The following is a 26,206-nucleotide window of genomic DNA, read 5'->3' as shown; positions in this document are numbered from 1 at the left end:
AGAAGATGTTGGGGGTAGGAGTTTATTAATTAATTAATTAATTTTTGCTGTGTTGCGTCTTCATTTCTGTGTGAGGGCTTTCTCTAGTTGTGGCAAGCAGGGGCCACTCTTCATCGCGACACACGGGCCTCTCACTATCACGGCCTCTGTTGTTGCGGAGCACAGGCTCCAGATGCCCAGGCTCAGTAGTTGTCTGTTTTTCTTTCTCAAGATTGCTTTGGCTATTCCAGGTGTTTTGTATTTCCATACAAATTGTAAAATTTTTTCTAGTTCTGTGAAAAATGCCATTGGTAATTTGATAGGGATTGCATTGAACCTGTAGATTGCTTTGGGTGTAGTACAGCCATTTTCACAATATTGATTCTTCCAATCCAGGAGCATGGTATATCTCTCCATCTGTTTATGTTATCTTTGATTTCTTTTATCAGTGTTTTATAGTTTTCTGATTACAGGTCTTTTGCCTCCTTAGGTAGGTTTATTCCTAGGTATTTTATTCTTTTTGTTGCAATGGTAAATGGGGTTGTTTCCTTAATTTCTCTTTCTGATCTTTCATTGTTACTGTATAGGAATGCAAGAGATGTCTGTGCATTATTTTTGTATCCTGCAACCCTACCAAATTCATTGATTAGTTGTAGTAGTTTTCTGGTGGCATCTTTAGGATTTTCTATGTATAGTATCATGTCATCGGCAAACAATGACAGTTTTACTTCTTCTTTTCCAATTTGTATTCCTTTTATTTCTTTTTCTTCTCTGACTGCCGTGGCTAGGGCTTCCAATACTATGTTGAATAATAGTGGCGAGAGTGGACATCCTTATCTTATTCCTGATCTTAGAGGAAATGGTTTCAGTTTTTCACCATTGAGAATGATGTTTGCTGTGGGTTTGTGATATATGGTTTTTATTAGGTTGAGGTAGGTTCCCTCTATGCCCACTTTCTGGAGAGTTTTTATCATAAATGGGTGTTGAATTTTTTAAAAATTTTTTATTTACTTATTTATTATTTATTTTTGGCTGCATTGGGTCTTTGTTGCTGTGCGCAGGCTTTCTCTAGTTGCGGTGAGCGGGGGCTACTCTTCGTTGCGGTGTGTGGGCCTCTCATTGTGGTGGCTTCTCTTGTTGCGGAGCATGGGCTCTAGGCGCATGGGCTTCAAGTTGTGGCACGCAGGCTTCAGTAGTTGTGGCTTGCGGGCTCTAGAGTGCAGGCTCAGTAGTTGTGGCGCACAGGCTTAGTTGCTCCGCGCCATGTGGCATCTTCCCAGACCAGAGCTTGAACCAGTGTCCCCTGCATTGGCAGGCGGATTCTTAACTGTGCCACCAGTGAAGTCTCTCTTTATGATTTCTTTCCTTCTACTAACTTTGGGTTTTCTTTGTTCTTCTTTCTCTAATTGCTGTAGGTGTAAGGTTAGATTGTTTATTTGAGATTTTTCTTGTGTCTTGAGGTGAGCTTGAATTGCTCTGAACTTCCTTCTTAGAACTGCTTTTTCTGCATCCCATAGGTTTTTGGATCGTTGTGTTTTCATTGTCATTTGTTTCTAGGTATTTTTTTTATTTCTTCTTTGATTTCTTCAATGATCTCTTGGCTATTTAGCAGCGTGCTGTTTAGCCTCCATGTATTTGTGTTTTTTACAGTTTTTTTCCTGTAATTGATTTCTAATCTCATAGCATTGTGGTCGGAAAAGGTGCTTGATACGATTTCAATTTTCTTAAATTTTCCCAGGCTTGATTTTTGACCCAAGATGTGGTCTATTCTGGAGAACGTTCGTGTGCACTTGAGAAGAAGTGTATTTTTCCGCTTTCAAGTGTAATGTCCTAAAAATATCAATTAAGTCTGTCTGGTCTATTGTGTCAATTAAAGCTTGTGTTTCCTTATTGATTTTCTGTCTGGATGATCTGTTGCTGTAAGTGGGGTGTTAAAGTCCCACAGTATTATTGTGTTACTGTCAATTTCTCCTTTTATGGCTGTTAGCATTTGCCTTATGTATTTTGAGGTGCTCCTTTGTTGGGTGCATAAATATTTATAATTGTTACGTTTTCTTCTTGGATTGATCCCTTGATCATTATGTAGTGTCCTTCCTCATCTCTAGTAACAGTCTTTAATTTAGAGTCTATTTTATCTGATATGTGTATTGCTACTCCAGCTTTCTTGTGATTTCCGTTTGCATGGAATATCTTTTTCCATCCCCTCACTTTCAGTCTGTATGTGTCCCTAGGTCTGAAGTGGGTTTCTTGTAGACAACATATATAAAGGTTTTGGTTTTGTATCCATTCAGCCAGTCTGTGTCTTTTGGTTGGAGCATTTAATCCATTTACATTCAATGTGATTATCGATATGTATGTTCCTATTACCATTTTCATGACTGATTTGGGTTTGTTTTTGTGGGTCTTTTCTTCTCCTGTGTTTCCCTCTTAGAGAAGTTCCTTTAGCATTTGTTGTAAAGCTGGTTTGGTGGTGCCGAATTCTCATAGCTTTTGTTTGTCTGTAAAGGTTTTGATTTCTCCATCAATCTGAATGAGATCCTTGCTGGGTAGAGTAATCTTGGTTGTAGTTTCTTCCCTTTCATCACTTTAAATATGTCCTGCCCCTCCCTTCTGGCTTGCAGAGTTTCTGCTGAAATATCAGCTGTTAACCTTATGGGGATTCCCTTGTATGTTATTTGTTGCTTTTCTCTTCTGGGACGCCTATAATTCAAATGTTGGTGCGTTTAATGTTGTCCCAGAGGTCTCTGAGAGTGTCCTCAATTCTTTTCATTCTTTTTTCTTTATTCTACTCCCCACCAGTTATTTCCACCAGTTTATCTTCCAGCTCACTTATCTGTTCTTTTGCCTCAGTTACTCTGCTATTGATTCCTTCTAGAGTATTTTACATTTCAGTTATTGTGTTGTTCATCACTGTTTGTTTGCTCTTTAGTTCTTCTAGATCTTTGTTAAACGTTTATTATATTTTCTCCATTCTGTTTCTGAGATTTTGGATCATCTTTACTATTATTACTCTGAATTCTTTTTCAGGTAGCTTGCCAATTTTGTCTTCATTTATTTGATCTTTTACGTTTTTACCTTGCTTCTTCGTCTGTAACATATTATTTTGTCGTTTCAGTTGTTTTTTTTGATGGTTGGGGCTGTATTCCTGTCTTACTGGTTGTTTGTCCTGAGGCATCCAGCACTGGAGTTTGCAGGCAGTTGGGTAGAGCCAGGTCTTGGTGCTGAGATGAGGACCTCTGGGAGGCCTCACGCCAATTAATATTTCCTGGGGTCTGAGGTTCTCTGTTAGTCCAGCAGTCTGGACTTGGCGCTCCCACCACAGGAGCTCGGGCCGACCCCCAGCCTGGGAACCAAGATTCTGCAAGCTGCATGGTGTGGCAAAAAAAAAAAAAAAAAAAAAAAAAGCAAGCAGTACAATAACAAAGAATAAAAAATAAAATAAAATTAGAAAGATAAAAAATATATTAGGAAAAATAAAAATATAAGTGAAACAACTTCAACAAGGTAAAACAAAACCACAACAGAAAAAAGAAAATAAACAAATAAATAAATAAATTTTTAAAAAGGGGGGGAACAAGCCAAAAGGAGCAGAACAATAACAAAGTATAAAGAATACAATAAAATTAGAAAAATAAAAGATTTATTAGAAAAAATAAAAGTATAGATGAATCAAAAACAGGGTAAAATAGAACCCCAACCTAAAAGAAGAAAAAAGAAAAAAAAAAGCCTTGACTAAGTGGGGCAGAGTTTAGGCGGGGTTTGGAACACAGGCAGGGGTGGGGTTTAGGGTGGGGCGGGGCCTAGGTGGAGGGTGACGTTTCAACGTGGGGCAGGACCTAGGCTCAAGACCCACGCCAGCTGGAAAAGGCCTTGTGGGCGGGGCCTAGGCGGGCGACGTTCAAGTGTAGCACGGGGCCTCTGCTTAGGCCCTGCGCAGAAGGGGAGAGCTAGCACGTCCAAAGAAGGGCCTCTGGCATGTGGGGTTCCGGAGTTTGGAGGTAAGGTCCTGGGTGAGGGCGTGTGGGTGGGGTTTAGACCCAGCACATTGGAGGGGGTCTCCGAGGGGTCTCCAAGCGTAGAGGTAAGGCCCTGAGTGGGGGTGTAGGGGCGGGGCTTGGGTTCTGAGGGCAGGAGGGAGGCTCCAAGGGCAGAGGATTAGGCCCGGGAGCCCAAGAGGCTCCCTGATGCCTAAGTGGACAGGGAAAGCCTGGCCCCGTTCCCTTCCATTCCTTCACGCCCCTCCCCCACCGTCTCCCCCAGGGTCTCCCCCATCTCGTGGATGGGTCCCACTGGGTGTAGGAACTCCTCCCCTCCCCCAGCCACCCCTCAGGGCCGCCAGTCCTGTCCTGCCTCCACTTCTCCTCCCCTGTCCCTTCCCCCGAGGCCCTATGTCCTACCCAGTCGCTGGGGGTTCCTCCCGTCCCCTTAGGTGTCTGTGGTCCCCCACTGGTGCTGGGTAGGTGCCCTAGTTGTGCGGGAGATGTGAATTCTGCGTCCTCGTAGCCTGCCATCTTGACACCGCTCCCCTCTCTTTATATACTTCTAAAATGTTATGATCAGGCCAAAGCTGTAAGGGAGATAGAGTGAGTAATATATGTATATATGTAATATATGTATATGTAGACACAAACATACACACACACTCAAGATACATTTATTGAGTGCCTAAAGAAACTTTCCTAGGGGTACATACATGTCAAGAGTATAGGAACTTTGTGAACTTCTAAAAAGGAATGCAATCCCTGTATCCAAGATAATCACCATCTAGTAAGAGAAGTCACTATGATTTCAGAGCTAGGAGTGTGAAGATATTTTAGGTGATGAAGGAGAAGGAGGAATAGAGTATTATGGTACAAAGATTTCTAACGTAAGTAAGTAGATCCCTTGGGAAAAGGGATAAGTCTGTTAACGTTAGATCTAGAAAAGAAATACACCAAGAAGATGTCTTCAACAGGCATAAAATTGTACTGTTTTGGGATATGTTTGGATTATAGGACATTTTGTGAAGATAACGGATAGTTCAAAGCAATACTAGTAAAAATGTCAATACCATTTATTGCGTGTTTATTATATAGCAAGCATTGTTCTAAGTCCTTTACTTCTATTAACTCATTAATCTCCTCAAAAGCCAGTGAGGTAAGCACCACTGTCCTTATTTTTAAATGAGAAAACTGAAACACAGAGAGGTTAAATACCTTGTCCATAGTCACACAGCTAGTTTGTGCAGAGTGGGCCTCAAGTCTGAAATTAAAGAGCAAGATGACAGTTGGAGATAGGAGTTTGGTCATCAGAATGCAGTTAGAAAGGCTATTTTTAGTGATTTAGGAAATAATTTAAATTAATATATGAAGAAAAATGTAAATACAGATTTTTCTCTTTTCTTACCTAAGAGACCTTAGTAATTACTACAGTGCTTTTCAAAAGATACGATAATGAAGCCTTCTCATCTGGTGCCCTCAGAATGAGTTTAATGATCTATATGTTGTGTTCCTAGCTGCTTAGCCACTTTTGTCTGATTTTTTTGTGCAATTTCCTCCTCCTTTGATGCACTAATCCAAACGTATATGTATAGCTTCCTCTTCTTTGTATACTAAAGGATTCCTACCATCTTGTTATATAAAGAATACTAAAACAAGAAAGGAAATACCAATTCAACCTAGTCATAACCCAATTAGCATTACAGACCATGGAATTTTTCTTTTTAGAAAGATTTAAACTATTCTAATAGTCATAAAGAGCCAATATTTTAAAAATTGAATTACTTCCACCCAAATGTACCTGTAATTAGACACAATTTTTTAATTTTTTTTTTTTTTTTTTTTGTGGTACGCGGGCCTCTCACTGCTGTGGCCTCTCCCGTTGCGGAGCACAGGCTCCGGATGCGCAGGCTCAGCGGCCATGGCTCACGGGCCCAGCCACTCCGCGGCATGTGGGATCTTCCCGGACCGGGGCACGAGCCCGTGTTCCCTGCATCGGCAGGCGGATTCTCAACCACTGCGCCACCAGGGAAGCCCTAAAATTATATTTGATGCCTCATTTAAGAAACCATAAGAGTCTGTCCCTCCCCAAATTACTGCTTTTAACTTATTTGGAAAATAAGTATTTATTGTAGAATAATTGGAAAATACAGAAAGGTAGAAAGTAGAAGAAAGCTTAAGTCACTCATCTTACATTTAAGGAGCAGCTGCTAGAAGCATTAACATTTTGATGGATAGCTTTCATCCTTTTCTGTACATAGGAATATTTTTTAATTAAAATGGAAGCATAATATACATGTAACGGTTTCCCTTAATACTGTATAATGAACATTGTTGCATGTCTTTAACTATCCTTCTATAGCATCATTTCCTAAAATGAATAGAATTCATTGTTTGTATAGTATGTTAACCCAGTTATTGTTGGACTTTTGGAGTGCATTTAGTTCCATCGTATATAGTATTGCAGTTAATATCCTTGTCACTACATCTTTTTATGCAGAACCATCATTATTTCTTTAAGTTAAAATCCTGGAAGTAGGGGCTTCCCTGGTGGCACAGTGGTTAAAAATCTGCCTGCCAATGCAGGGGACACGGGTTTGGGCCCTGGTCCGGGAAGATCCCACATGCCGCAGAATAACTAAGCCCGTGCACCACAACTACTGAGCCTGCGCCCTAGAGCCTGCGAGCCACAACAACTGAGCCCGCACGCCACAACTACTGAAGCCCGCATGCCTAGAGCTCATGCTCTGCAAAAATAGAAGCCACTGCAATGAGAAGCCCTCACACTTCAACGAAGAGTAGCCGCTGCTTGCTGCAACTAGAGAAAGCCCACGTGCAGCAACGAAGACCCAGCACAGCCAAAAATAAATTTTTTTTTAAAAATCCTGGAAGTAGAATTTCTAGTATATATGTCATTGAAACTTTTGAAACATGCTGTCAGGAGAGCATGTCCAGAGAGGCCATACTAATTTAGATCCTGTCAACAATATGTGACAGTGCCTGCCTCCACAATTTCCAACTTAAAGGTGTGTCTAATTCTGTAGGTAAAAAATGATATCCTGTTGTTGTTTTGGTTTGCATTTATTTGATTGCTGGTGAAGTTGAACTTTAAAAAATATTTATTAGCTATTAATCTTTTGAAATAGAGTTTTATCCTTCTGAAGCTAAATATATGAAATATGTTAATAGAAAACATCCTAAAATATATTTCATATTTAAAATTGGTTTAATTAAGTTTTAGGTTGTGTACCAGTGAGAAAAGTTAAGTTTTTTCTGAGTTACTGCTTGGTGTAACTTTAAACATTTTTTTCTTGAATGGATTTTAGGCCAAAAAAGTCTCGTAGTAGCCAATGATTATTGGTCTTTTATGATGCCTTCAATTTTTCACTTTAAAATATAACATTCTAATAGCTAAGTCTTTATACTTAGAATGATTATTTCCTAAAGAGGTAAATTTCTGCAAACAAAATTGCTGAGTTAAAGAGACCGTAAATGATCAAGCATGCTGTTAAATTGCCCTTCCTAAACGTAGCATTCCATGTGCAGTTGGCTGTGCATATCTGCAGGTTTCACATCCATGAATCAACCAGCTGTGGATCAAATGTATGTGGGACTTGTACATATAAGGGACTTGAGCATCCATGGACTTTGATATCTGGGGTGGCTCGTGGAACCAGTCCTTCATGAGTACTGAGGGACCACTGTACTCTGCCTTTTCCCCCTCTTAGTAGGGAGAAACTAATCATTTGCTACCAAAGGCCAGTCTTTTGGCCTGTGTACTGCATCCCATCCTGTCTTTTCTGTTTAAGGTCTTAGCTCCAGCAGTTGTCCCCTTCCATTAATTTTTCCTTTACTAGATCTTCCCACACATCACAGCATACAAGCATGTTGCTATCTTCCCCATCTTAAAAATGAAACAGAGAAACTTTCCTAACCCCACATTCACTTCTAGCTATTTCTTAGTACCCCTTCCTTTATTACAAAACCATCCCTCCCTTTTTTTTTGCCTCCATTCTGTCTTGAACTATTCAAATGAGCTTTAATACCTACCACTGAAACTGCTCTTTTCAGAGTCACCAGTAATTGCCTTGTTGCCAAATCCAGGGGTTAATTTCCTCACCTTACTTGACCTTGGAGCAGTGTTTGATACACGACTGCTCTTGTCAGCACTCTTCTGCTTTTCCTCCTTTTTGCTCCTTCTTACTCCCCTTCACTGCTTTCTCCTCATTTCCCCAACCTCTAAATGTTGGACTGTTTCAGAGATCAGTCCTGAATCATCTTCTGTCTATACTAAGTAATTTCATCCGGTTTCATGGCTTTAAATACTATCTATATGCTGCTCTTTCCCCAATATATACTTCCACCTGGAACACTGCTCTAAACTCTGAACTCATACATCCAGCTGCCAAGTTGACACCTCCACTTGGATGTGTAGTAAGCACCTCAGATATAACATGTACAATAATGAACTCCTAATCCCACCAACCCACACCCCCTCACACACAAAAAAACTTTCCTTCCTTTAGTCTTTGCCGTTCCAAGAATGGTAGTTCTAGCATTCCAGTTGTTTATGCTCAAAAACTTTGGAGTCATTGTTGGAAGTCTCTCTTCCATAATCCACATATGATCCATCAGCAAATAGTTTTGCACCACCATCACCTCCTAAATTTAAACCTGGAGATTTGCAAGAGTCTTCAGGCTCCACCTCTGACTCTTGTGGTTTATTTTTCCATAGAGCAGCCAGAGTGATCCTTGTGAAATGTAAGTCAAATCCCTTCATTCCTCTGCTCACAACTTTCTAGTAGTTTCTTTCCTTCTGACCTGAAGTGAAAAACAAATTCCTTAGTTGATCTGGCCTCCAGTACCTCTCTGACCTCATGCCTTACTCCCTGCCCTGTTACTCACTGTGCTTCAGTAACACTGGTCATCTTGTTATCCCTTGAGCACACCGGGCACACCTGTGCATCTTTCTGTCCTCTCTACCAGGAGCACAGTCTCTCTCAGATATTTGCATGGCTAGTTCGCTCATCTTCTCTAAAACTCGGCTTAATACTACCTGAGTAATGAAGCCTCCACTGAATGTTCTGCCTAAAATAGTGATACCAGTTCCCCTTACTGGTGTGACCTCAAGCATCTGCTTATCATCTCTTATTCTCATTTTCTTCATTTGCTGAATGAACCTATTAAATAGTACAGCAATACCTCATGGGCATATCATGAGGATTAATGAGGTGATGTATGTGAAGTGTTTATATAGTTCCTTGGACCACCGTAGTTAGTATTTATTTTCTTCCTTGTCCTTATAAGGAACTTCCTTGTTATCAGTTTTCCCTTTCTACTCTTGGATGTTTTTATTTATTTTTTGTTTAAAAATTTTTTTTTTATTCATTGCTGTTTTCTTTGTTTCCATAAATATAAATATATATATATTTATTTATTTATTTTTACTTTTGGCTGCGTTGGGCCTTTGTTCCTGCACGCAGGCGTTCTCTAGTTGTGGTGAGCGGGGGCTACTCTTTGTTGAGGTGCGCGGCCTTCTCATTGTGGCGGCTTCTCTTGTTGTGGAGCACGGGCTCTAGGTGTGTGGGCTTCAGTTGTTGTGGCACACGGGCTCAGTGATTGTGGCTCGTGGGCTCTAGAGCACAGGCTCAGTAGTTGTGGTGCATGGACTTAGTTGCTCCACAGCGTGCGGGATCTTCCCAGAACAGGGATGGAATCCATGTCCCCTGCACCGGCAGGCAGATTTCTAACCACTGTGCCACCAGGGAAGTCCCTCTTGGATGTTTTTAAAACTTACTGATTTATTTATGATCTTTCCAGTTTCTATTATTGGTTCAGTTTTGGTAAATTATATTTTGTTAAAATTTTCAGAATTTTATATCATGATGTTCAGAGAATTTCTTTTAAGATCTTTTAAATCTCTTTTCATCTCTAGTTATATTACCTTTTGCTTTTTGTTATCGTAACTTTTATTTTTTTGTCTTTTTAAAATCATCCTTGCCAAAGCTTTTTCAATTTTGTTAGTCATTAAGTGTTTATTTTTCTTTGTTGATCCTCTGTTGTACCTTTGCCATCTAGCTCATTAATTTCTGTTTTTATCTATATTATTTTGTTTCTTCTACCTTCTTTGGGTTTGTGATGATCTTTTCTTACTCTTTTGTAAAATCAGCTTTATTGAGTTGTCATTAACAAGTAAAATTCTAAGATATTTAAAGTGTACATTGTGGTGATTTGATACTGTATTTTTTTTTTTTTTTTTTTTTTTTTTTTGTGGTACGCGGGCCTCTCACTGTCGCGGCCTCTCCCATTGCGGAGCACAGGCTCCGGACGCGCAGGCTCAGCGGCCATGGCCCACGGGCCCAGCCGCTCCGCGGCATGTGGGATCCTCCCAGACCGGGGCACGAACCCGTGTCCCCTGCATCGGCAGGCGGACGCGCAACCACTGCGCCACCAGGGAAGCCCCTGATACTGTATTTTGATAATGTATACCTTGTGGAAGGATTTCCCCCATGTTGTTAATTAACATATCCATCACCTCACATATTTATCTTTTTGCGTGTGTGTGAGAACATTTAAGTTCTACTCTCTTAACAAATTTCAGTTATACAGTACAGTGTTATCAACTATAATCACCAGGTTTTACACTAGATACTCAGACTTTTTTAATCTTACAGCTGAAAGTTTGTACCCTTTTACCAACCTCTCCCTATTCCTCCTCCTCGCCCCTGGGAACCATTTCCTACTCTCTATTTCTATGAGTTTGACTTTTTTTTTTTTTTTTTTTTAAGATTCCACATATAAGTGATACCTCCAGTATTTGTCTTTCTGTGTCTGGCTTATCTCACTTAGCATAATGCTCTCAGGATCCATCCATGTTGTTGCAAATGGCAAGATTTCTTAACCTCTCATGGCTGAACGGTATTCCACTGTGTATATGTATACACCACATCTTTATCCATTCATTTATTGATGGATACTTAGCTCGTGTCCATATCTTGATTACTTGTGCTGCAGTAAACATGGGAGTACAGGTATCTCTTCAAGATCCTGTTTTCATTTCCTTTTGATACATTCCTGGAAGTGGGATTGCTGGATCATATGGTAGTTCTATTTTCAATATTTTGAGGAAACTCCATACTGTTTTCCATAATGACTGTATCAATTGACACTCCCACAGCAGTGCACAAGGGTTCCCTTTTCTCCACATCCTCGTCAACACTTATCTTTTTGATGATAGTCATTCTTTTTTTTTTTTTTTTAAGATGGTAGCCATTATGACAGATGTGAGGTGATATCCTGTGATTTTGATTTGCATTTCCCTGGTGATAAATGATGTTGAGCACCTATTTATGTACCTGTTGGCCATTCGTATGTCTTTTTTGGAAAAATGTCTATTCTATTCCTCTGATTAGTTTTCAGTCACGTTTGTTTTGTGGCTGTTGAGTTGTTCTGAGTTCTCTATATATCTTGGATATTAACTCGTTATCAGATATATGATTTGCAGATATTTCCTCCCATTCAGTAGGTTGCCTTTTCATTTTGTTGCTGGTTTCCTTTGCTGTGCAGAAGGCTTTTAGTTTGATATAGCCCCACTTCTTTATCTTGATTTTGCTTTTTTCTTTTTTACTTTTTTTTTTTTTTGGTGTCAAATCCAAAAATCATTGTCAAGATTGATGTCAAAGGCTTACCCCCATGTTTTCTCCTAGGATTTTTACAGTTTCAGTTCTTACATTCAAATCTTTAATCAATGTAGAATTTATTTTTGTATATGGTATAAGATAGGGTTCCAGTTTCATTCTTTTGATCTACATGGGACAGTAAAAAGAACCCAGCTAGACAGGTCTTCTCAGCACATGTGGAGTTTCTGGTTCTCTTCTTTAGAAGTGTTTTCTCTCTCCTCAGGACATTCTCACAGTTTCTGTGTTAATGCCTTAGATCTGTAAACCTCACTTGAACTTCTGTAGCATCTCTAGGCTTGAGGATAATATCATTATTATTGTATAGTTAGTGATGAATATTTTGGAGCTTGCTCACCAGTAGCTTGCAAATACAGAAGTATTTCTAAAAAATCAAGTGGAACATATTATGAATTTTGTTTCTTTAAAAAATTTTAATCTTCTCAGTTCTGACAGTATCAGCAGTGATGAGGAAGAGCTGAGGACTTTGGGAAGCAGTGGTAGTGAAAGCAGCACTCCAGAGAACGTCGGGCCTCCTTTCATCATGGATGAGAATAGTTGGTTCAACAAGTGTAAGAGAGTTAAACAAAAGTATCAACTAACGCTGGAACAGAAGGTATTTATCAGTTGTCAAAAGTCATTTAATTTGGTTCTAGTTACTACCTTTAGACTGTCACTAACAAAAGATCTTTTAGCTGTATAGAAGTGTTTACCTATTGCTACTTCCTTTCTGTTCTTGGATTTTCCTCCTTTTAATTAAAAATCAGGGCCAGTTTTAGGAGAGGCTTTTGTTTCTTAAATAATTTTATGTTTTAATATATATAATAAGCCATTTATTCTTCTGTATGCCGTTTCATTAGTTTGAGGTATTAGTTTCTATGCTTAATTTTATAAAGGATTATTTGGTTTGTGAAAATGCAGTGATTGCCTAAGAAATTCCATATATGTGTCTCACTCTTTTTTTAAAAATCAGGTATTTTAGCAGCTCTTGTGTGTTAAGTGCTGTAGTAGGCAAAGTGGGGTACATAACAGAATGGAATATAAACTCTATCATCTTGAGTTGTAACCTCTTCTTTTTCGCTGTATTATTTATTTTCCTTCCTACCCTTCCTTTCAAATTATCCTTATTCATAGATGACCTATGTAGGGAAAGCCCAATGGAATTATCCATAGAATTATTAGAAGAATAAAAAATACACTGAGGAAAATGGTTACAAAGGAAATTTACAAATATGAAGAGATTTCCTGTAGACAAACAGCTGCTAGTTAGGAATATAAAGAAAACTTTAATACCCTGTTAAAGGAGAAGTCTGGTACCAGCTACCAGCCAGAAGTCACACTTCTAAGATAACTGAAAGCCTTTACATTGCAAAAATCTGAAAATGCCAAGTAGAATAAAATTTTGAAAGAGTTTCATACAGAGCTGCTCTCTCAAAGAATAGGAGCTCACTAAGGACTGTAAACAAAGAAGGGCCTAAAAAAATAGGAGCTCACTAAGGACTGTAAACAAAGAAGGGCCTCACTAAGGACTGTAAACAAAGAAGGGCCTGGAATAAGTCATGAGTTAAAGTCACTGCAGGCTTCTGGGGTGGGGGTGAGGGGCCATTCCCTTAACCTAGGTACTTGTGTTTTAATACCAATAGGGAAGCAGCAAATCTAGGCCCACTGTCATTCAAGTTGGAAACTGAACCTAGAAGGCAGGATGCGATGCAAAATGCCAGAGTAAGCACAGAAATTGGCAAATAAACCTTGACTACGTGAAACAGCAACAGCAATATTAGTGACCATTATGGGGTGGCAGTGGTGTTCTGGGATATGATTAACAACTGGCATTGCAGAGGAATTAGATAAGCCCTGATTTGTAGCATTTGCTGATTTCTCTGGGACAAATACTCCCATCATGGCCAACTTAAAACTACCAATTTGATGTCACTGAATGTAGAATCAGGAAGAGAGGCACAGTAGCACACCATTATATAGTTTTTCTACCAGGCAGACACAGTAAATATAAATGACTTGAAGAGCACAGATAGTAATAGTAAAATATAGTAAAACACTTGGGAAACGATAGATTCTGTGTAGTTATTCTCTTGTTTTTAAATATAGTTTACTTAATGGTAAGTTTATAAAATTTAATTTTTTATAATAGCAGTGTTTTAACAGCTGAATTACAAAATATCTGAAGCTTAACAATTAGTTCTGGCTTCAGCCTACCCTGGGAAGTGAAATGGAACTAAAACACTATCTAATAGTATCAGAAAGAGTGAGAGGGGGTGATTGAAGCTAAAGCCTTTTGAGGTCTTTGTATTGCAGCAAAGGAGTGTAGACACATTTTTTAATGTGTATGCCTGTTTCCGAAGTTGCAGTTGAAAGAAATAGAATATTTAGCTTTTAAACTAATAATAAAAAAGAAAAGAAATAAGGAAAATTGATTAACACAATAGCAAAGAGCAAATGAGAAAAAATAAGGATGGTATAAAGAAAACACAAAATAAAGTGGTAGAAATCAATCTCAATATAACCAAAAGAGTCAACATCACCATAAAAGTAAATGGTGTAAACTTGCCAGTTAAGACAAACTCTTGGGAATTCCCTGGCGGTCCAGTGGTTAGGACTCTGTGCTCTCACTGCCGAGGGCCCGGGTTCAGCCCCTGGTTAGGGAACTAAGATCCACAAGCCTCATGGTGAGGCCAAAAAATAATAGTAATAATTTTAAAATTAAGAGAAAAAAAGACAAACTCTTAAATTTATGTTTTAAATCATTAATTTTATTTTATTTTATTTATTTATTTTTTTTTTTTGTGGTATGCGGGCCTCCCTCTGCTGCGGCCTCTCCCGTTGCGGAGCACAGGCTCCGGACGCGCAGGCTCAGCGGCCATGGCTCACGGGCCCAGCCGCTCCGCGGCATGTGGGATCCTCCAAGACCGGGGCGCGAACCCGGTTCCCCTGCATCGGCAGGCGGACGCACAACCACTGCGCCACCAGGGAAGCCCTAAATCATTAATTTTAGTTATATGCTGTCTGTAAGAGACATACGTAAAATAGTGACACAAAAAAGTTGAAACTAGGAGTATAAAAATAGAGTAGGCAAATACTAACCAAAATAATTCTATATCAGTATCATTCAAGATAGACATTAAGGCAAAAAGCATTATTAAGACTAAAGAAAGAATTGCCTTTTTAAAAAAGAACAATTCACCAGGAATGTTGTATAACAGTGCTGAACTTACATGCATTTAACAATGTAGCCATGAAAAATATGAAATAGAAATTATTAGAATATCCATGAGAAATGGATAAATCCATAATTATAGTAGAAAATTTTAACATCCTAATAATTACAGATTAAACAGACAAAAAATTGGAAAGGATGTAATGAACTTGAACAACACAGCTAGTAAGCTCAATCTAAAATATGTTAAATGCTAACAATTAGAACACACATTCTTTTCAAGCACACAAGGGACAACTATTCAATTTTTATGGGCTATGCTAGATCACAAAACAAATGCCCGTAAATACCAAAGAAATGATATAATAGTGATCACAATGCAATAAAGTTAGATTCAATAGAAAAATTTTTACCACCCCCTGAAGTACACCAATGGGGATTTAAAAAAAATAAAGTCTTCTAAATTTTGGGTCAAAAAAGAAATGTGGAAATACTTAGAAATGAACAGGAATGAAAACAATGCATACTCTTAGTACTAAGTTGCAACTTGTTCAGTGCTTGGAGAATTACTTATCTTAGAAAAGAAAGAATGAAAATTAAAGAGCTAAGCGTCCAAAAAGTAAAAAAAACAAAACAGTTCAAAATAAGAAAAATAAGAGCAGGTATTAATGAAATAGAGATACAGAATTAATAAAACCAAAAGCTGATTATCTGTAAAAACTAATGAAATATACAAATCTCAACCATAATTAAATTTAAAAGAGTTAAGGCACAGATAGACAATTTTAAGAATTAAAAGAGAATAGACAGGGACTTCCCTGGTGGTCCAGTGGTTGAGAATCCGCCTTCCAGTGCAGGGGACACAGGTTCAATCCCTGGTTGGGGAACTAGGATCCCACCTGTGGTGTAACTAAGCCCGTGCTTCACAACTACTGGAGAGCCTGGCCACAACTAGAGAGCCCGCATGATGCAACTACAGAGCCCACATGCTCTGGCCACAACTAGAGAGAAGCCTGCGTGCTGCAACGAAGAGCCTGCGCGCTGCAACTACGACCCAATGCAGCCAAAAATAAATAAATTAATAATTTTTTTAAAAAAAAGAATGTACAACAAAATATGGTATAATCATACACAGAAATACTATGCAGCACTGAAAATGAGTAAATTGGGGAACTAAGATCCCACATGCCGCAGGGCATCTGAACCCGTGCACCACAACTAGAGAGCCTGTGTGCTGCAACTACAGAGCCCATGTGCACTGGAGCCCGCACGCCACAACTACAGAGCCCACGTGCTCCGGAGCCTGCGTGCCACAACTACAGAGCCTGTGCACCCTGGAGTCCGCACGCCACAACAAAGAGCCTACGAGCCGCAACGAAAGATCCCGTGTGCCGCAGCTAAGACCCAATGCAGCCGAAATTAAATAAATAAATAAAAGAATAGGCAGCACAACTATAAATGCAGTGGAGGACCCCCCCCCATAATTATTAACGAATAATTTTAGCAATTTTATGTCAATACCTTAGAAAACTTAGATGAAGAATTTTTATAAATACTACTTTTCAAAACTATTAGACCTATAATCATTGAAAAAATTAAGCAAGTAGTTTAAAATCTGTTCCCTCCTCTCGCCAGAATCACCAGACTTGTTTGGTTTTTGAGGTGTAGATAATACCAAATGTTCAAAAGGCAGTAATTCCTATTTTATACTGACTGTTCTTGAGAATAGGAAAAGAAAGGATATTTTCCAATGAGTTTAGGAATTCAGTATAACTTTGATACTAGTGTAAAGTCACGTGAATTAACACAGGATGTGATTAATATAAAAACCATAGTATGAACCGTTTGGTGTTATCTAGTAAATGTGGAGATATGTGTGGCCTGTGGCCCAGCGACTCTGCTCCTAGTCATGTCTGCTAGAAACTCTCAGATGTGTGTCCCAGGTACCATATAACTGACTGTTCACAGGAATATTGTTTATATTAAGAAAAATCTAAAATAATCCATATGGCCATTGATAGGAGAGTGAATAAATAAGCTGCAGTATTCATGCAACAGAATACTATCCACTACTGAGAGTGATGAATGAACTATAGTTAGACTCATCGCTGTAGATGAAAAAGCAAGTTTCAAAAGAATATAGATAAAACCCATCCAAACTAAATATATTGTTTAAGATGACATACATTTGTGGTAATGCTAGAAGGAAAAGCGAGGGGATGATAAACACAAATCTCAGGGTATTGTTATCTTTGCAAAGGAGGCAGGGGATGTGATCAGGGAAAGACATTATAGGGGCTCTGAAAGTATTGGTAGTTGATCTAGGTGCTGGGTGTTTATAAATAATCATATTTATATAGTTTCTATTAAGCTGTTATACCTACAAAATTTCATTTGTAAAAATTAACTTTATTTTTAGTTTTTGAGATTTTATTATGGAAAAAAACAAATATTTGAGAATTGTCAGGAAAAAAATCTGAAAAAGAAGTTCAATAACAGGAACAGTGTTAGTTACTATTAACATGTATCATGAAGCCAAAATAGCTAAAGCAGTTTGTTAATGGCACATGAAAAGGATAAGAAATGGGATAGAAGAATACTTTAAGAAAAAAAGATTCTAATTAATATCCTGAGAGGAATTTTAAAGCACACTGATCTAAAAAGAATAGGATGCCTGAGAAGGGAACAGTCAGAAAACACACAAAAAAATTGGAAATGAAAAATAAGATTCCCTGAGTTCAAAAATTTACTATAAGGATTTGGAGGATAAATTCAATGAAGACTCCCAGAAAGCAGAGCAAAAGGACAAAGAAACAATAAATGAGTGAAAAGATAAGAAAGGATCTGTTCAAAAAGTCTCATATCTATTAGGTGTCTGCTAATAATAATAGCTAGGAATTATACATTGCATACAGGGTACCAGCTAGTATTCTAAGCACTGTATTAATTCATTTGATCTTCCCAGCTAGGTACCCTTGTTCCCACTTCTTTAGATGATGAAAATAAGGCACAGAGAGATTAAGTAATTTACCCAAGGACACTTAGTTTATAAGTAGTAGAACTGAATGTGACATGATATAATCCCTAAGCCTGCAGGCCTAACCTAGACATTATACTGCTTCCCACTAATTTGTTAATACTAAAATGTTAATTGTTTTTGAACAATAATCACAGAGAGGCAGCTTTATAATTGATCATTCTGTAATTAGGTCTGTATTTTGAAGCTAGGAGGCATTTAGAGTGTTTATCACTGTTGTGGAGCTTAGAAATTATAATGTTTTAACTAAGTTTTACATTAAATTACAAACATTGTATTGGACTTTAGAGAAGAGCTTTAAATAATGGAAAACATATATTAAATTTTTAATTCAATTAAAGCTTTTTTTTTCCTATTTCTTCAGTGATACTTTGAAATTGTTTCATTACAATATAGATAAGAATAACATTTAAGCTACTCAGCATTTGTCTTCAAGATACATATTAGAATTTTGCACTTGCTATATCTTGGTGATCTGTATTTCCAGGGTTATCTTGAAGAACTCTTACGACTTCGAGAGAACCAGCTGTCTGAATCTGTCGCTCAGAATAAAATACTACTACAAAGGATTGAAGATTCTGATCTGGCTCATAAATTGGAGAAGGAACAATTAGAATATATAATTGTGGAGCTTCAAGATCAGCTGTAAGTGAGTCCTTTTGGAAAAATTTTGGCAGTATGTAAAGTTAAGAAAAATGGCATGTGTGGCATAGGATTCAAGTTCCAAGAAGTCTGATTGCCTTCTGTTTAGTTCTTTTTCACTTACTCTTTTTAAAAAGTTTACTTTTTTCTTATAAAAGTAATCATGGTCACTGTAGAAACTTTACAAAATATGGGAAGAAAATAAAAATCACCTTCAGTTGTGCTATCCAGAGTTAACGGTGATAACTTGGTGTGTATTATTCCAAATGCATATGCATAATTTTAAAGTATTTATTTAGCGATTGATAGATTGCAAAAAGATGGTATATAAGGTCATCTATTTGAAGTACACTGTACTATTTAAGTACAGTTCCATTATAGAAACTGTTTGTTACCAGGTTGTGCCAGAATGTCACTAAGCACAGTTTAGTAGAGCTGACTTTTTTTCATAGCAAGACTTTTTTTTTTTTTTTGCGGTACGCGGGCCTCTCACCGTTGTGGCCTCTCCCGTTGCGGAGCACAGGCTCCGGACGCGCAGGCTCAGCGGCCATGGCCCACGGGCCCAGCCGCTCCGCGGCATGTGGGATCTTCCCGGACTGGGGCACGAACCCACGTCCCCTGCATCGGCAGGCGGACTCTCAACCACTGCGCCACCAGGGAAGCCCGCAAGACTTTTTTTGATGAAGAAAACTGTGCATTGATCTACATTCTGGTACAGCTCCTTAACTTACCGCTGTTCAAATCACTTGCACTAACCGTACCATTTTGTCAAACTTAATTTTATCAATTAGTTGTTTATGGTGAAAATCTTCTCATATTAATATTTACTTAATCTTAAGGATGACTTTTAAATTTTTTTACTTTGAAATAATTTCAAACTTTCAGATAAGTTGCAAGGATAGTACAAAATAATTCCCACATGTCCCTTCTCAGATTCACCAATTTTCAGCATTTTCCATAATTCTCTCCCTCTGCTTGTATATACAAACATTATTTTTTGAACTACCTGAGAGGTTGCATACATCATATCTCTTTACCCCTTAGTACTTCAGTGTGTTTTTCCTAAGAACAATGACATTATCTTAAATACCCACACTTCGGCTCTCATTTTAAGAAATTTAAATCAGTAAAATACTTCTTTTACCTGTAACTCATATTTCACTTTCATCAATTGTCCAAGTAATGTTTCTTATTGCTTTTGGTTTTTTGGTACAGGATCCAATCCAGAATCACATTTTGCATTTGGCTGTCGTTCTCTTTAGTCACTTTTAACTTAGAATAGTTTTTCAGTGATTATCTCACATGAGATTGATATTTCTGAGAATGCAGGCTAGTAATTTTATAGACCGTCCGTCAATTTGAGTTTGTTTGCTTTTCCTTGTGATTAGAATGAGCTTATCCATTTGTGGCTGGAATACAACGTAAGCAGTGTGTCCTCAGGATATCACATGCAGAGGTCCATGAAGTCTGTTGGCCTTTTATTAGTGATGTTAATTTTAGTCATTTGGTTAAGGTGTTTTTCTCTTCTGTATAGTTACTGTTGTTCCTTTTGTAATTAACAAGTAATTTGCAAGGAGATACTTTGAGATTAAAAACATATAAAAAATGATTTTTTTAAGTAAAAAAGTTTTATTAAGGAACATAAAAATTTAATGTTTTCTGGGAATTTGTATCTTGATAAAAAGAATTATGTTCGCATATTGTTTCTTAATTTTTTTCTAATTTTTTAAACGTATTTTTAATTTAATTTTGTTTTTTTGGCTGCATTGGGTCTTTGTGGCTGCATGTGGGCTTTCTCTATTTACAGCGAGTGGGGGTACTCTTCGTTGCGGTGCATGGGCTTCTCATCGTGGTGGCTTCTCTTGTTGCAGAGCACGGGCTCTAGGCACACAGGCTCAGTAGTTGTGGACCCGGGCTCTAGAGCACAGGCTCAGCAGTTGTGGCACACGGGCTTAGTTGCTCTGCGGCATGTGGGATCTTCCTGGACCAGGGATCGAACCCGTGTTCCCTGCATTGGCAGGCAGATTCTTAACCACTGCACCACCAGGGAAGTCCCATTTTTTCTAATATTTTAAAGAGAGTGTGTCATATGGGGTATCAGTCACTGAGGGGCAGATTAATACCTCCTGTAGCCCCTCACTACTATAAGCAGAGAGAAAAATATTATGAAGCATACAGTAGAGATTTCTGGTTATTTCTTTACAATTAAAAGATTACGAAAATAATTTTTCTTTTGCAAATAATACTGGTAGTTTGTCTAAACGCTTTTAACTTATAAATAATTATGTAATCGGTTTTTATTTCATCACAGAGATATTTTCATTTGAAGAATTAAATTTGACTGTATCACATTTATTTTGCTTCTGATAATTTAAAGGAAACAGTCTCAAACTTTTTAGCTTGAAAAAGAATCTACGAGTTACAGTTTTATCTTACTTTTGTGATGGAAGTGTCATTGATCTTCCTGATTTTGCAAAGAAACCTTACAGTTATTTTTAATCTCTGTAAGTTACTAGAGCAAAAAATAAAAAATTAAGGCCACTGATGAGAATTAGACTATTGAGTTTAGAGGTTAAAGATTTATTTTCACATACCATGGCTGCAATCTCTGGCTAGGTTGTAAATTGGTGTCTTATAAGATTCCTTTGTACAAAAACCATTACAAGAATACTGAATGGAAGAGTAAGATACATGCCTTCCAGAATGTTTACGATTTACTTCGTTATCAGAATCGTATTTAAGGTGCAGATAATCTCTGGGCACCTTGAAACTGTAGGGAGAGAGTGGACATTTTTTCCTTCCTGATATTTTTTTTTAACCAACAGTTAGGAAGGCCTGCAGTCAAAGTTGGGCACTGAAATTCCCTTTGTTAATCCAGAGGAGATAAAAGTGGCCTTGAGAAGATTAAAATGTATAATGTATAAAGAAAAAGGTCAGAAAAGGAGCATTAAATAGAATCTGAAGCATGAAGTATTTGCTTCTACATTATGTTGATTAGCTTTTCCTGGGTGATTTAAATAGTTTGTCACTTAACTTTTTATATATTTCTCAACGGTTATCTGTGTTTTTGAATTACTGGTAAAGTATGCTTTAATAATGTCTTTGAATACTCATAAAATCTGAACATCTTGTAGTTTTGGCAGTAGAGTGCACAGTGTGCTATGGTAGAGGAGTATCCCAAAGCTTTCTTGCAAATCAGGACTGTGTTCAGATACTGGCTCTGTCCTTGCCTAATATGAGCTCAATCTTGATTAATATCTTGGAGCCTCTGTTTCCTTATTTGTAAAACTGAAATAATATTCACCTTGTGGATTATTATGCGTATTAAGTGGTATCATGTTTAGTACAGGTAGGACAAAGAAGCTAGTCAAGATTATTAGCCTGTTTTAGCTTACAGAAACCTTAAGATCTCCTTGATAAATTCACTCGGATAAATAGTGAGTTTAAAATGCTTTACCTTATCATGCCCAGACAATGAATTTGGACTTGATTGTATTATTCCTGAGTATCACTTTTGAGATCTAGTTTCTAAATGGTAGTTGGATTAATATTTATAATAATATTATAGATCTGTGATAGACCTTCAGATAGATGTTCTACTGTACAAAAGATTCTTTGTAAAACACTGATTGCAGACCTCAAGAATAGACAGCCTCAGAACAGTATGCAAAAGCTAAATGCTTTGTCATGATTAATACCAATAAAATGTGTAATAGGGAGTCTTTTATAGTTAGTTGATGAAATTTTTCTATTCATGATTTGAAGAATAGGAATAGTAAAAGGTCTTATAGGGCTCCCTAGAGAAGGAACTGAAGTCTAAATAGTAGAGTGAAGAATCATGCATTGCTAAAACTAAGCCATTGTTATAGTTCAACAGCCAATTTGGTGTAGTTCATGGTGAGTAGTGATGGTGTGATCTGTTGGCCTGCAAACCAAAAGTCAATGATGCTATGGCATCCTGGTTCACAAATTTTAGGATGAGTGGTATGGATTTTAACAGGAGAATGCAGTGACGTCATCATAGCCCAGTTAATAATGGACAAATCATGACAGTTCCTGGTCATATATATTTTTGGCAGGTAAGTTATTAAAATATTAAATTGCAATCATGCTAATATATATTACATACTCTATTATCCATATACAAACAGAAAAGTCAAGAAAATGCATCCAAAAGACAAAAAGGCCAGGTACCAGATAGGAAGAACCATTTCTATTGTATTTTCTTGGTATTAGTAAGAAATTATATATTACAACAGGAAGGGGGTACTTATTTGATATGAATGGCATTTCATTGCCTTTAGTCATGATGTTAGATTAAAACTGCTGGCAGATTCTCTTATATCTGAGCAGATGTCCTTATATCTGGGCCAGGGGCCTACAACAGTTGGGACTGCCCTACAAATTTCATGGAGAAGTGACTCATTTTATTTGGCAAATGTTTTACATTGAGTACATGAAAAAGGGAAGCATCCCTAAATTACAATTTATAAATAAGACAGTATCACTATTAACATATAAATATTGTTTTGTTCAGTTATTTCTGTTCTTTAGCATTTAACACTTATAAAATTATAATTAGCACTTAAATGCTGAAGCTATTATTATATTTTTAATTTTTTATTAAGAAATTTTCAAGGGACTTCCCTGGTGGTGCAGTGGTTAAGAATCCACCTGCCAATTCTGGGGACCTGGGTTCGAGCCCTGGTCTGGGAAAATCCCACATGCGGCGGAGCAGCTAAGCCCCTGCACCACGACCACTGACCCTGTGCTCTAGAGCCTGCAGGCCACAACTACAGAGCTCACGTACCAAGAGCCCATGCTCTGCAACACGAGAAGCCACCACAATGAGAAGCACATGCACCGCAACCAAGAGTAGCCTCCGCTTGCTGAAGACCCAACGCAGCCAAAAATAAATCAAAAATAACTAAAGTTATTTTTTTTAAAAAAAGAAATTTTCAAGTATCCACAAAAGAAGGAATTGTAGAATAAACCCCTGATTTCCCATCACCCAGATTGAACAGTTACCAAGAATTTGTCACATTTGCTTTACTTGTCTTTTTTCTTTTTCACTTTTTGCTGAACGATTTTGAAGCAATCATGCCCTTTGATTGCTACGTACTTCATTGTACATCTCTAAAAACTATGGATACTTTCTCACATAATTTCATAATCACACCTGATAAAATTAGGGACAGTTGTTTTTATTATGGAATGTGCTTTCATACCATATTTCCGTAATTGTTTTAAAAGAAACTTTTTTGTAGTTGATCTTTTTCAAATCAGGATTCAAAGTCATACTTCACATATAGTTATGTCTCATAAGCCTCTTAATTTAGAACAGTTTTCCCGTCATGGTCTATTTGCAGACTTTTCCTGCACAACGTCCAGCATTCTGGATTAGTTCTTTGTGGCTTATTTACCTTGTTCTTACATACCTCTGCCTCCCAGTACGTAGCCATTAGCCACATGTGACTGTTGAGCACTTGAAATGTGGCTAGTCTGAGCTAAGATATGCTGTAAGTATAAAATCCACACCAGATGGTGTGAAATAAAGAATGTAAAATGTCTCATTAATAACTTTTTATATTGACTACGTATTGAAATGATAATGTTTGGGATGTATTGGGTTAAATAAGTGCATCATTAAAATTAATTTCACCTGCTTTTTAAGGTGCTACTAGAAAATTTTAAATTCCGTATGTGACTCTTCTTAATTGGTGTTGGACAGCTGTATTCTCTGTACTGTATCCTCTCTTCTCAAAGTGGACTGGCTACAATTGCATCATCTGGGAGCAGATTCTCAGGCCCCTCCCCAGACCTGTTGAATCAGAATCTGTATTTAATAAGATCCTCAGGGGATTAATTGACACACTAAAGTTTGAGAATCACTGCTTTGTACTGTTTATTCTGTAAAGTATATCCTCTTAACTCTGGATTAGTAGTTCTCAATCTTGGTTGCACATTTAGAATCCTTCAGGGAGCCTTTTAAAATTATATTTTGGGGCTTCCCTGGTGGCGAAGTGGTTGAGAGTCCGCCTGCCGACGCAGGGGACACGGGTTCGTGCCCCAGTCCGGGAAGATCCCACGTGCCGCGGAGCGGCTGTGCCCGTGAGCCATGGCCGCTGAGCCTGTGCGTCCGGATCCTGTGCTCTGCAACGGGAGAGGCCACAACAGTGAGAGGCCTGCGTACCGCAAAAAAAAAAAAAAAAAGTATATTTTGAAAAATGAGGATGCCTGCCTGAGCCTTACCTCAAGAGATGTTGATTTAATTTGTCACAGGTGGGACCCAGGCAAGTGTACAAGTGTTTAAAAAGCTTCCCAGGTGTTTCTGATGTCCGGTCAGCATTGAAAACCACTGCTCTGAGGTGCTGGGCTAAATTTGAGTTTAACTTTATGACAAGAATATTTTATAGGTAGTGCTCAGTACTTCATATTGGGAAGCACACAGTTGTCCCACTTTTATTGATCTTAAGATAGGAGGGTGGATTTAGGTGGTTACAGCCTTATTTCTCCTTTGTGTAAGTTCTCATCAGCCTTTCATCTAATGGCTTGACCATGGATGAGCATTACTTGGAGCAATTGATTCATTAGGATTTGTAAAATGGTGATTTCCTAATTGTTATTCCCTCCATGCTTAAAGGCTAGAATCATCTATAAAGAACTTTTCCCTATCAGGGCTATTTGGTGGTTACCATGACAGTTCTTATAGGATATTATTAATTTTCAAAGTAAGATGCTGATGTCCTACTTAGCTACTAATGAAATGAAGATTTTGCTTTGCTTTCTCTCTTTTGTGATTATGAACTTGTTATATATAAAATCTCTTCTATAATGTGAATTAGCTCATACAAGGTTCATAAATAAGGGGATGATGTTAGTATAGCAAAGAAATCGCCTTGATTCATAGTTGATTTTTTCCTAGAGGTTAACATTTCTCAAAAAGTAACACCAGCAGGGACTTACCTGGTGCGTAAGACTCCATGCTCCCAATGCAGCAGGCCCGGGTTCGATCCCTGGTCAGGGAGCTAGATCCCACATGCATGCTGCAACTAAGAGTCCACACGCCACAATTAATAAGCCCGCATGCTGCAACTAAAGATCCCGCATGCCACAACTAAGACCTGGCACAGCCTAAATAAATAAACAAACAAACACCAGCAGAATGCAGAATACACTAATACAGGCAAATACTGCAGGCCACCAACAGATGGCACTCTCTCACTGTACATAATACTCTCTCACCGTGCTTTCCTCTAGCTCAGTTGAGCTAGAACTTGGAGGTGCTTGTTCTGTAGTTGTCCTTGCCCCCATGGCAAGCCTCAGCCTCAGCAGCCTTGACCCTTCCTTGCACCCTCTTCCATCAAATGGCTTTTACTTTTTTGTTGTTGTTGTAAAGTTATTGTAATATGTCTTTAATTAATAGGAATTTAACAAATATTTTAAATTGGGTTTGAAGTTTTATTAGGTTTGTCACAGTTTTTCTTCGTGTTGTAGTTGGAAGGTTGAATAGACTTTGAGTTGTCAGCCCCAGCCCTGTTCTCCCCATAAGGCCAGCTATTTTCAGTGTGTAATTGCAGAACACTTTTGTTTCTGCATTATAGCAGAAATGCCTATATTCAGGGTATTTCTGTCCCATAAATTTATTTTTCTTTTTGATGCTCAAATTGTCCTATCTTTGACTAATGGAAATGCCTTTATATTCATTCCTGTGTCCTTCTGA

General features: G+C 38.0%; 1 protein-coding gene across 2 annotated transcripts in view; it reads left to right on the top strand.

Annotated features, from left to right (window-relative positions):
* RUNDC3B (RUN domain containing 3B) overlaps positions 1–26,206 on the top strand; it is a 160,811-nt gene that overhangs the window by 98,137 nt on the left and 36,468 nt on the right. For both annotated transcript variants that reach the window (XM_055085053.1, XM_024129865.3), the window contains exons 8-9: positions 12,080–12,248; positions 18,329–18,486. In XM_055085053.1, coding sequence (XP_054941028.1) covers positions 12,080–12,248; positions 18,329–18,486 — 327 coding nt within the window. The remainder of the gene's footprint in view (positions 1–12,079; positions 12,249–18,328; positions 18,487–26,206) is intronic.

Source organism: Physeter macrocephalus, chromosome 5 (genome assembly GCF_002837175.3).
Source record: "Physeter macrocephalus isolate SW-GA chromosome 5, ASM283717v5, whole genome shotgun sequence".
Classification (NCBI taxonomy): domain Eukaryota; kingdom Metazoa; phylum Chordata; class Mammalia; order Artiodactyla; family Physeteridae; genus Physeter; species Physeter macrocephalus.
The sequence above is the reverse complement of the archived record's forward strand: the minus strand, read 5'-3'. Positions and strand labels throughout refer to the sequence as shown.